The sequence below is a fragment of the Gavialis gangeticus genome, unplaced genomic scaffold (assembly GCF_001723915.1).
Source record: "Gavialis gangeticus isolate Ggan-Ray unplaced genomic scaffold, GavGan_comp1, whole genome shotgun sequence".
Taxonomy (NCBI): domain Eukaryota; kingdom Metazoa; phylum Chordata; order Crocodylia; family Gavialidae; genus Gavialis; species Gavialis gangeticus.
The window spans coordinates 65,578,811-65,590,862 of NW_017728994.1; the positions used below are offsets into that span (position 1 = coordinate 65,578,811).

The 12,052-nt window shown below is 41.8% G+C and overlaps 2 protein-coding genes and 1 long non-coding RNA gene across 3 annotated transcripts in view; all 3 read left to right on the forward strand.

The window, feature by feature from the left end:
- CUZD1 (CUB and zona pellucida like domains 1) overlaps positions 1-12,052 on the forward strand; it is a 161,927-nt gene that overhangs the window by 105,344 nt on the left and 44,531 nt on the right. The window contains 5 exon segments of the mRNA XM_019502173.1: positions 401-630; positions 632-668; positions 8,005-8,180; positions 9,710-10,083; positions 11,086-11,296. Coding sequence (XP_019357718.1) covers positions 401-630; positions 632-668; positions 8,005-8,180; positions 9,710-10,083; positions 11,086-11,296 — 1,028 coding nt within the window.
- LOC109287685 lies at positions 3,792-5,197 on the forward strand. The gene is made up of 3 exons (XR_002094938.1): positions 3,792-3,918; positions 4,661-4,696; positions 5,161-5,197. It is a non-coding gene; the product is annotated as an uncharacterized LOC109287685 (long non-coding RNA).
- Positions 7,793-11,627, forward strand: LOC109287682 (deleted in malignant brain tumors 1 protein). Its single transcript, XM_019502948.1, has 3 exons — positions 7,793-8,180; positions 9,710-10,083; positions 11,086-11,627. Exons 1-3 carry the CDS (start codon positions 8,031-8,033, stop codon positions 11,345-11,347), a joined length of 786 nt encoding a protein of 261 aa, XP_019358493.1. The 5' UTR covers positions 7,793-8,030; the 3' UTR covers positions 11,348-11,627.

Below are 12,052 nucleotides of genomic sequence, written 5' to 3' on the forward strand. Positions count from 1 at the left end.
CACTTTAACAGATACTGGAAGCACAACCCCTGTAGCAGCAAGTAAGTCAAGGCTTTGAATTATCTTTGGCATATACTTTACAATATTCCTTTTGCTACCTTTTACACTTTACCCTTTTACTCGCATCTTGTCTGGGCCAATTTCTGAGAATCTTCTAGTGGTGGGGTTTGCATTGCACCACTCTTCTCATAGGTTGTCCTGGAGTAAGTTTTGTATCCTTATGCATTTGGCATTGCCTTGGGCATTCAGGGCAGAATCTGCTCTATCCAGGCAGTGGGCAGGCTCTTTCTAGGTTCAGGAAATCTCTTGATATTGAAAACACAATGAATACATTAACATTACGAATGCTATATCCTGTGCTCTTCTCAGAGGCTAGTGAATTGAAAGTACAGGTGTTCAGATCATGTTGAAGTCTACCACAGAGGAAGCTGGACAACCATCTGTGATGATACCTGGGACAAAAATACTGTGGTTGTATGCAGACAGTTTAGGTGTGGAAAGGCCACTGCAGTCCAGATCAGTGCTTATTTTGGTAAAGGCTTTTAAAGTATTTTCCTAGATGATGTGCAGTGCAAAGGGAATGAACCCTCTCTGAAGCAGTGCTCTCACAGAGGTTGGGGTCCCCATAACTTGTGTCCACCATGAAGATGCTGGTACCATCTGCTCAGGTACTTTCTGGTTCCTGTTTCATTTCATATAAAATGTACTTGTTAGGACTAACATGCAGTCCTTTAAGTGAAAAGCTCAGCTCGAAGGAGAATGCTAAGGGCACCTGTTAGCAAGGGAATTTGTTTCAGTGGCCTGGAAATGCAGGCATGTTACAAGGGTAACCAGTTGAAGGAGAGCAGGATGGTCCATTAGCTTATCAGCTCTTTAATCACTTGAGAATACAGCCACTTCTTCCACATGATTCCATGAATTTGAACCCTTCTGGGTTAATCTCTGTTCTTTCTGCAAAGGTTGGAGGTTAAATTTCCTCTCCCGTTGGAGAATTTAGGAGAAATTCAGACAGTGGCAGTGTTACACTGCAGAGCTTTCCTTGCCATAGGGCTCCGTTTGCTGGGCTTCACAGGCTGATTGGCATCACTGTAGTTACCTTTTCCAGCCCACCTGTCTGCACTGACCACTTCTTCTTTTCGATTTGTAGTTTCCTTATATTCTCTCCTTCTCACTCTTTTTCCTGCATTGAAATTCCACCTAATTTGACTTCTTGTTCCTCAATATCTGATGACATTTATTCAACATATTTTTACTAAAGACTAAGCATTTCACTTAGTTTCCTATTATCTTTTTTATTATTAGGTCTTCGGCAAACCCCAGAGACACATACTATAAGAAGTAAGCCATTTTCAGCCTAATTTTAATGAATATTCTCCAGTTTTACATAACAATTTAAAGGGCAGAAAATTCTTACAGAAAGCAGTTACTGGTTCCCTGTTTCCTGTATCCTGTTCATTATATAAACCAGTCTGCATTCTCACTCAAATAGCCGATTTCTGTAGAAGGAAGTCCAGCTTCTCCTCAGTGAGTTTCTTTACCACCTTTTTTAAAGTAATTCTGGTTATGAATATTCTTCAGATTCTTCTAAGCACATCCACCATGTTCTGCTATGCTGTAGCGACATAATTGCAAACTGGGATTTGCTTTGTTTTTCAAATGAGAACAGGAATAACTTCCTCCATAATGCAGCATCAGTTTGCTCATACTGTCCTCGGATTAACTTCTCTCATGGGCTAAGTATAGACAGTCAAAAAGCCTGGAGCTGAATTAATTGAATCTTTGCAGGTGTTTGTGAGGAGTGAACCTGGGGAGAAACCATCCCCTTTGCCCCGCACTGGACCCCCACCCAGGATCTGCCCCATACAGGGGAAAGGAAAAGGGGAGAAGAAGCCCCCAGTGGGGTGCCTCTTCCCCGCTCTCCCTATGCCCAGAGCTGGTCCCCCTAAGCACATCCCCTCTTCAGTCTAGCTGGCGTGGAGGGAAACCCTCCTCTCTGCTCAGCGCTGGACCTCCAGCTGGGGTCTCCCTGCTGTGGGGCAAGGGGGGAGGGGGAACCCCCAGCAAGGTGTTTCTTCCCCCCCACTGCCCAACACCCAGAGCCAGGAGCTGTGCTGATCACCTAGCCATGCCCTCTCCTTGGCCAGAGGCCAGCTGAGGAGGAAGTGGGGGGATGCCCCCCCAGCTCTGGACCCCCAGCTGGGCTGTTTCCCCCCCCACACTCCCTCCTCAGCTGACTGAGCAGAGGCATGGCCATGTGATCCACCTGGCTCCTGGATGTGGGGAAGCCCGCAGTGGGGGCTTTATTCCCCTGCCTGAGCTGGGAGCCAGCCTGGCAGGCTGGCTGTGCCCCCTGCTCAACCAGCCTGGGTGATCACCTGGCCATGCCCCCTGCTCAGCCACAAGCCAGCTGAAGAGAAAGTGGGAGGAAAACAGCCCCAGCCCAGCTTTGGATCCTCAGCCAGGCTGTGCCCGGCACAGGGAGTGGGAAGCCCATGATGGGAATAGTTTCCCCCCCACACCCATCTCAGCTGGTCCACTGGCTGGGGAGGGGGCATGGCCAGGTGATTGCCCTGGCTCCTGGCTCAGGTGGGGACTGCAGGCTTCCCTGCAGCTGGCAGCTGGGCCGATCACCTGGCGACTTCCTCCACAGCTGGCAAGCCAACTGAGAAGAGAGAGGGGAGGAAAGATGGAAACCTCCTTCCCTTCCCTTGTCCCTCCCACCCATTCCCAACCCCTGCTGCCATCCCAGGAGCAGCAGAGTGAGCACAGCCCTGGGCACCACCACTTCTCTAGAGCTGGCCCAGGGGATCAGAGCATCACAGCTGCCTGGCACCTCCCAGGCACAGCTGCACCCTGGCACCTCATCTCTACCTGGCAGCTGGGCCCTGCTGCCCCTGCCCCGAGCTCCCTGCGGCCATCGCACAAGTCCTCGCCACATCTTCTATACTCGCCCTGCCCACTGCAAGCCCTGCATGGCTGGAACCAGCGCTCGCTGCCCCTCTGGCCTACCAGGCTCAGCCTCTGTAGCTCCCATCCCACTCCACCCACCAGGCTGCAAGGCAGGATAGCAGAGCCGTTAACTTGGAAGGAGGGAGGGGGCTCACATCACAGGCTGCAGCTCCACTTCCCCAGACTGTCCAGTAGCATGGGACTCCCCGGTGAATGCAGACAGCAGCCCAGCAGGTCCTGATGCGTCCAGGAGAGAGGACTCTGCTGCCCTGACTGCGACGTTCCCTGGGGGTGGCCGGTCCAGCGGGGAGTGAATCGGGGGCTTTACTCCCCAACCCCAGCTGGGAACTGGGCCAATTCCCTGGCTGAGGAAGGGGTGAGGTGGGGAAATCCACCCCGATCCTGGCTGCTGGGGTTGGAAAAGTCCCTCGTTGGAGCAGAGAACACAGCCCAGGCTGCAAAGCATGCTGGGGGCTCCCATTTAACTTAAACCAGGAAGGGGTCTGGGACAGAAGTTCCAGAAACTAGTTTGACCCAAATCAGTTAAGTCTGATACTACATTCAACCAGGTTTGTCTTAAACCAGTTTTGGCCATTTTGAAACTGGATTATGTGCACGGAACTTATGTTCTGTTACAGGTTTAAACCAGTTTCTGATCACTTAAACTGTTTATGTGTAATTTATGTCCCTTGATGGGGGGAGAAAGGCACAAGTATGTGGTACCAATGTCAAGTAATGAGCTTCTCCAAACAGTTGAGATTTAATTACTCAACAATTAGAAAATCCCGGTCACAATCTGGATGAAAGCCCAAAATTTGGACAAACCGGCCTTTGCATTGACTTTGTGTCCTTGCTTTGGATACAAAGCCTTTAAACAGTCTATATCATATTGTGACAGTTACTAAACTGGGACTTTTCTTTTATGCCTTTGATAAGTTCCTGGAGAGTCCCCTACATCTGAAAAAGCAGGTATTTACTATTTTATTTTTGTCATAATTATTCATATGTTTAATTGATAAATTAAAGTTTGGACATGAACTGCTGATTCTTAACCATGCTAAACAGAGCTGTCTCTTTTGTGGCCCTTTCTAATGACAAAGGGATCACACCAGTAGTCCTTGCTGAGATATTGCCACTGAACTCTACTGTCATGAGTAAGGGCTACTTAGCATCAGGAGGGTCATGAGAACCAGGCTCTGAGTAACTATGATCAAAGACAGGTGACTGATGAATCAATAGCATATTGTTTCTGATTATTAGGTCAGTGAGATAAACTCATCACTTCTTGTGAATGTGTTTTGATTTTTATTTATGGATACAATATTATTTTTACATTTTCTTGGAAAATCCATTCTGAACTAAATAAAATATAAATCAGCTTTGCCGTTTATATTTATCCCTATTAACCAAAAAGCTGTGTTGCCATAAAATCCCATTTGAAATTCAAGATTTGGCAATTAACTTAGTGTCACTGGGATGGGGAAATCCAGGCAGTTATGGGGGCTGTAAATTAAGATTCAAGACAGGAAGTGGAAACCTCCAGGAGTTATGTCTTCCAGGCCACCAAAGTTTCCTTTTCCACGATGACTTAGTTCATTGTAATAGCAAATCCATAGTATTATTTTAATATTCTTAAGTAAGTCATGATGTTTATTTAAGTGTTTGTTTCATATAGTATTTAAGGTGGTCTTTTTTCTTCTCTATTCCCCAGCTCCTCCTATCACCACACAGGAGTCCATTACTATATGTAAGTAGTAAAGCATTATCCTCTTTACGTGACTAGTTAAAGAGAAGCCTATAATCTTACAGTGCACTGATTGGCTTCCTGTTTCCAGTGCTTTCCATGCCCCAAATCCCAAAGATATAGCAGATATCTTCAGAAGTAAATCCATACTCCTCTACTCAGGCTGGTCTCATCTACGATGCAGAGAATCTGAATAGCTGCTTATGTGGATCCAGTTGTTGAAGTCCAGTTTCAGATGTGATGCATTATTGCACAACTACCTGAAGATACCTACTCCGATACCTCCATCACTTTCCAAGCTTTGTACAGTCTTCATGTTTGCACTAACAGATTCTTGTTAAATTTGTAGTTTGACATATTCCATCTTAGCCATGATGTTATAGAAAATGTTGCTTTTCCAGGGACTCATATATTTAATAAAAAATAGTGTTTTATTTCTGTCTTTCATTATCTTTTTGCATTACCAGCTTTTCCATCCGCCACCCAAGAGCTCATTACAACTGGTAAGTCTTTCTTTGTCTTGCTTTTAAAAAGCTGCTTTTAATACTTGAAACCTATTTACATACCTATGTGGAAGGTAACCTATTTGAAGGGCTTACAGTGGATTTTCTGACTTGCTATCTGCAGTTATGCGTGAACATCTATATGCACATGGAAACAGCAGTTATCTGTAGAAGTAAATTGCTTTTACCATGCTTTCTAGTGCCTCATCTCAGGAAAAAGGTATAAATCACAATATTGAAAATCCACAGCATCTTTCCCACAAGGTCTGAGGCTGGATTGCTGGACCTTTCTTTTTTATTTATTAATGGCCCCCAATGGTCAGATCTTAAGACAGACTGATACTTTGCAAGTAGGCTAAGAGTTTTGAACATATATATATTCTTTTAAATAAAAAGACTTATGTCTAAACCCTCTGTGGTATTATTCTAACATGTTTAATTATATTTTTTCTCCATTGGATAACTTCTGTGTTCCAGTTAGAAAATACCCAAGTCTCCATAGCTTCAAAATATATTACTGGGTGCAATTCTGGTTCTAATTAAATCAATGACAAAGCTCCATTATCCTCAGTATTGAGTCAAGATTTAACCCTTTATTTTAAGGGCTGTCATCACAGCCACTCATGGCTAAGAATTATTGTGCTGGAGGGGTTGGATATCTGTTGGAGAATATTTTAAGGCACTTTGGAGAGATGCATCTCTGTTCCTTGCCTTCTATCATCTATGCTAACTTTGGTTGTTGAACTATAGTTTCTATTTTTCTTGTCTTTTAAATACATTTTGAGGCAAATGGTTAATAAAGCTTAATAAAAAAATATTGTTGTGAGAATGGTCCTTAATTCTAGCCTATTGCTTTATTTTTATATTAACAGCTCTTCTGCCTAATACAGAGCTAGTGCTTGTACTAATGATGTTGATGTTTTTCAAACTTGTATTATAGTAACACCTTTGAATCCTGGTCATGAACCTTTGCCAAGCACCATTGAGCTAAGCGCTGTCTAAATACTGAACAAACCATAGTTCCTGACCTAAAGAGTTTACTGTAAATCTAGCTTGACTATATGGGCCCTTTATAATCAATCACATTAAGGGTATCATACTGTAAGTCATGTCTTCTTATTGTCCAAGTCCAAGCCTGTTAAAATCAATAGGAAACCTACCGTTGACTTTTGTGGGCTTTGGCTTAAACCTTTTGTTAAGTTTTCTGTAAAAATGTAACACTGCCGAGATAGTCATTTTCAAACTGATACGTAATTCCAAGTTTACTTATAAATTAACATAGTATGTTTCATTAGGCGCTTAAAAATAGGCTGGGGTCATTTTTGAAAATCTGGCTCGATGTACTACATACATTTAAAAAGACATCTAGATTATGCCTATGAATTATGTGCACTTATGTGCAAACAACTAATTCAACATAGACACATCTCAGGATTCACAACAGATCTTAGAGCATGACATTACTTATCCATACGAATACCTGTAGAATTCGGTCCATCTCCTACTGAAGCCGATTCTTGCCCCTTTCAATTTTCAGTACTTTAGTTTTTTCTTATATAACTCTTTGGAAAGTGATCATAAATGACAGCTCAGTTCATTCAAACATTCACTATTCATATTTTCAAAATCCTAATTCAGTTGCTTATACTGTATGATAACTGATTACATTTTGTCTCATGAATTATCCTTATTTTTTTCCTTTTGCATTAGGAAAGCTCCCAGAAACTACAGCAGCATCCAATGTATCTGGTAATATTTTCTCATCCTCCATTTTCTAATGCAGTTTGAACTGATGTCTCTTCACCTAAAAGTCATATTTACCCCTCGCAGCTTTCCCTTAGTGGTACAATACTAATCACTTCAAGCATAGCACCTAGCAGGTTGCTGGAACCCAGGAGCTACGATTTAGTTTTGAAGTCTCACATGTCCTAGGGTCCTGATACTCGGAGCATGAAGGCTGGAAGGTGCCCCAAGTATCAGATATCAAAGCTAGGAAGTTCCATCAGAAAAGACTCTTTCCTGTAGGGACACTTCAGAGAAGACTGTCCATCATGGATAGTCCTGGAGTGGGAAAAAAGTCAGAGACCACTTGAACAAGGGAGGAAAGCCATAGAGAAAGGAAAGTTAATTGAAAGCTATCACAGAAGCAGCTATGGAGAGTATCTTAAGACCATGGGGAAGGCAGAGAAGGATGCAGTTTGCCAGTTAAACTGATTCATTTATGTTTTAAGCCATGGCTCAGATGATGCAGAAATGATACAGCTTTTGAAAACTTCATTGCTGAAGCAGCTCTGGTAGAAGGAGCTGTCATTGTCACTGTGTGGAGAGAGGATGAGCCAATCTGCCCTCATGCGGCTTATCACAAAGCTTGAGTCTGCAATTTTAAAGTGGGCTTCCCTTGACTTGGAAAACTGCTTAATAAGATCCCTGTTTTTATGTGCTGCTTCAGAGCATGCAGGAAGGTCAAGGTCAAGCAAGCAAATCAGTGGATTACTGCTATGGCCTAACTCTCAGTTTAGCCTATTAGCACAAGAGTTGTAGAGTGGAGCTAATTTGTGTAGCCTCTTATCACTCAGTCCTATAAAGGAAGACAGGAAGAAGTAAGAGTTGTCAGTGGTGTTAATCTACTACTAAGAACAGGCATGAGTTTGTTTTCTTTCCATCCAGCTTTTATTCCCAGGATAGTGAATGTTTTGTTTGCTTCCTAGTGATGTGCATAGAATAATCAACAGCATACCTACCATATTTATGCTGAAATATATATTTTTAAATAATGTTTACTGATATTTAAATTTCCCCCCTCTGCAGTGACACTTTTATGCCAGCCAACCTACATGCATGCAGTCATTCAAGTAGCTTATATCAGGTCCAAAGGCTACTCTGCATTGTCTCTTCACTTGAATGACCAAAACTGTAAACCAATCCTGAATCCTTACACTGCAGTATTCTACATACGATATGGTACCTGTGGGACAAGAAAAGAGGTAAGAGCATTTGCATTTGAAAATATTATATATCAAAATGGTTTGCTAACATTATTTAAAGATGAACATCTTTCAGAGTATCTTTATGTTCTTTAAAATATTCCCAATGGGGAACTTAAAATGTAGCTACCTTGTTTCATGACAGCCAGCTTTCTGGGAGTGCCAGAACTGTAATTACAACGTGAACTAATTACTTGAGTATTTGGGTAGCTACAATTTGAACTAATTACCAAAGGCTTCTTAACTGGTGTAACAAATTTATAATCTCTCTGTTTTGGGCTTAAACAAGAACCTTTAAAGCATACTAAGTACTGGGCACAGTTGTGTCTAGAAATAAATGTATGAGTAGTAACAACACAAAGGAAAAACTCAAAGGTCCAGTGCCATTCCAGCTGAAATTAGTGATTGCGGTATGGACTTCAAAAAAAGTAAGATCCTGCTTTCTTCACTTAAGTCTTTTGCTTCAAATGATGGACTGTGAGTGGTTTCAGCATTTAGATAGGGTCTTGTCTGCTTATTTTGGAGAGCATATATTGCTTTATACTAAGGAAACTATGGGGTTTTTTTAGTGGTGCCTTAAGTAATTAGGCCCATTTTGGAAATTTTCTATTCAAGAATTCAGCGTGACTTGAGTGGTTTTCTGCACATAGGTGAATGTCATCCTTTATACCTAATACAAAGCTACACACAAAGCATCTTCGTACATACGCAGTACCACACAGATGCTGGAAGAGAACAAGAAAACAAATCAGAATTCTAGGGACAATGGCCACGACAGCTCAGGAAGAAAATTGTGATCATACTGAAACACATACGTAGATTCTGTGTAGATGCCTTACATTGTTTAAGAGGTTACTTAACAACATTAGTTGCTTCCCTGCCAACCCCCACATACTAATACTACACCCAAACCTGTAGAACTTATTCACTCAAAATACCCCTTGGGCTTAATAAAAGTCTTACAAATGTAAGGTCTTTAGGACCGGGAGTCCTACTTCCATCTGTGTTTTCATTAAATACAATAGTGTCTTTACCTGATAGTGAAGAAAATGAAAAATACTTTATAGTCAAAATTCAGAAATTAATTGGAACTACTTTCACTCCACTTAAAGTAAATGAGAAAGATGAAATGTTACGGGTTGAAAGAGATCATTCAGCTCTGTTCTTGCCAGTACAGTTGTTCCCTTGAGTATTTTTTCCAGTGTTTTGCCCAATTTATTTAAAATGTTCCTACCAATGTGTCTTCCACCCCAACCCTCAAGAGGGTAAGTTAATCTCATCACCAAGGGGGGTTTTTTTCTTGATACACACCAGATATTTCCCTTCATTACTTTCATACAAGGTCAATGATCAAGCATAAAAAGTCTAACATTGACATGACATGTTTTGCCTAAACCCATTTTTACTGGTGTTCAGAAAATTCACCACTGCCTCATCTGACTTTCTACTGATTTGTAATACGTTTCAATTCTTTAGGTTGTCATATTTCAGCGAGACACATGAAACATATTTTTTTCTATTTTTTTCAGCTACATAATGGAATTATCAGGTATTCCAACACAGTCACAGCATCCACTTTTGGAAGTGATTTCACCAAGAAGAAGAATAACCTGCTACAACTCACCTGCAAAGTGGACCAGAGAACAAATATCCCTGTTAAACAGCCTGCACCTGAAGTAGCTCATCACAAACAGTTCATTGTAAAATTTTCTTTTTATGCCTCATCATCTGTGTTACACCCAATGAATTCTCCGCCATTCTATGTAAAAAAAAATCAGGATTTAATAGTTCAAGCCACCATCTACAGCTCTGATCCAAACCTGATACTATTTGCTGACACTTGTGTGGCACATCCTAATCTCCATGACTTTTCAACAGTGGAATATGATTTAATCAGCAGAGGGTAAGGAAACGTCCAACTCGGTTTCAAAATAAATACTTTACATTTAGCTGACCTCATCTGAAAAAATGGCACATGCTTGAACCCATAAGCCACCAACCTCAAAGCCTTAGTAGGTTCTACCACTTTGAGATAAAGGGTCATGGCCATTAGCATCAATCAGCCACAAGAGGGTAATAAAGACTCACATTCCCATTACTATGGTTTACGCAGGGGCAGCACCAGCCTCTTCCCGGTGTGGGGGCTGAGGTGGGCTACACAGAAACTTTGGGGTGGGGGGCTGCGCTATACATCTCCTGGCCAAACATACTTCTTAGGCTGGGCCAGGAACACCACGCCTCTGCAGGCTGTGGGCGGCAGCAAGGCAGGCTCAGCTGCGTGGGGCAGGCGGTGGTGGCCCAAGAACGATGCTGGCATTGGTGGCTACGGAGAGTCTAAAGCGAATTTTGGGGTTGCTGTAGCCGCATAAGCCCCTCCACTGATGCCATCCCTAGTTTTATATATGCTTTCATCTCTATATTCTGTTTATGGAAGGAGTAGGAAAGAGAAACCACTCTAAAATCTCTGCAGGAATTTTTCATCTCCCTAACATAAGTAAATTGAGGGAAGAGTGAAAAAAAGATTGGGGGGAGGGGGGGTTCTTAGTTAAAAAAAAATGTAAACTCAAAATGGGAAAATAACATTAGATAACAAAATAGCACACTAGCTCTTTATGTCTTTTTTTTCAATAATTCTTTTCAAACTTATTCTCTTCAAATTCTGTTAAATGTTTTAAAACCCATCATGCTTTTATTATTACAGTACAACTTCATATATTAAGGGGCTTTAAAATGTGAACTTTGAGCTTTATCATCTAAAATATATGAAGGAAAATTTCTATCAATTGATGATGCTACAAAAACGTTTATTTTCTTGTAGGGCAAACACAAATAATATAACTGAATGTCCATACTTAATTTGTGTGATAACATGAATTTAATATATGTTTTCTATTTCTTTTCTTAGGTGTACAAGAGACTCCACCTACTCTAATTCCTACTCATCAGACAGAAGGAGCATGCGGTTCAAATTTAAACCTTTCAGGATGCCAAACAGATATTCTGCACTTTACCTGCATTGCAAAATGGTGGTGTGCAAGAAATATGATTATTCTTCTCAATGCTACCAGGGCTGTCTTCCTAAAAGCAACAGAAATAAGGGTTATGGAGAGGAGAAAGTGATAGTTTCTGGGCCAATTAAGCTGCGCAGAGGGAATCCCTTCCATTAATTAATATGTTGCATAAATGGCTTTTGTTATCAGAACGATCAGTTCATTGTGTATCTGCCAACTAATGAGTCCTAAAACTACATTTTTAATAAACATTAGAATATTTGCTATATGATTGTTTACATCTAAATATTTTCCTAACGGTCTTTGCTGTTCTCTAATTTTAAACCTGTCTAGAATTCCAAATCTGGCTATAACATAATCATCTTGATTATAAAAATAGAATTAGACTGGCTGATTTGATTTTTCTGATCCATATTTTGTCACATTCTTGTGCCTATTCAACTTCTTTTCCTTTTTTTATACATTATACTGTCATCAAAAAGCTTTTAGTTTCATAGTTTCTAGGGTCAGAAGGGACCTGAGCAGATCATCTAGTCCGACCCCCTGCCATGGCAGGAAATAGTACTGGGGTCAAACGACCCCAGCAAGGTGTTCATCTAGCCTCCTCTTAAAGACCCCCAGGGTAGGAGCCTGCACCACCTCTCTTGGAAGTTGGTTCCAGACCCTAGCCGCCCTGACCGTGAAGTAGTGCCTCCTGATGTCTAGGCTGAATCTACCCTCTGCCAGCTTGTGACTGTTGTTCCTGGTCACTCCAGGCAGTGCTCGGGGGAACAGGGACTCTCCCAGTGCCTGCTGATCCCCCCTGACTAGTTTGTAACAGGCCACAAGATCCCCCCTCAGCCTTCTCTTTTGGAGGCTGAA

What these genes read in the sequence shown, in the direction of transcription:
- LOC109287682 (XM_019502948.1), top strand. Translation starts at nt 8,031, where the DNA reads ATGCATGCAGTCATTCAAGTAGCTTATATCAGGTCCAAAGGCTACTCT. An exon ending in CCTGTGGGACAAGAAAAGAG is followed by an intron (nt 8,181 to 9,709) that starts GTAAGAGCATTT and finishes TATTTTTTTCAG; the next exon opens with CTACATAATGGAATTATCAG. An exon ending in TATGATTTAATCAGCAGAGG is followed by an intron (nt 10,084 to 11,085) that starts GTAAGGAAACGT and finishes TTCTTTTCTTAG; the next exon opens with GTGTACAAGAGACTCCACCT.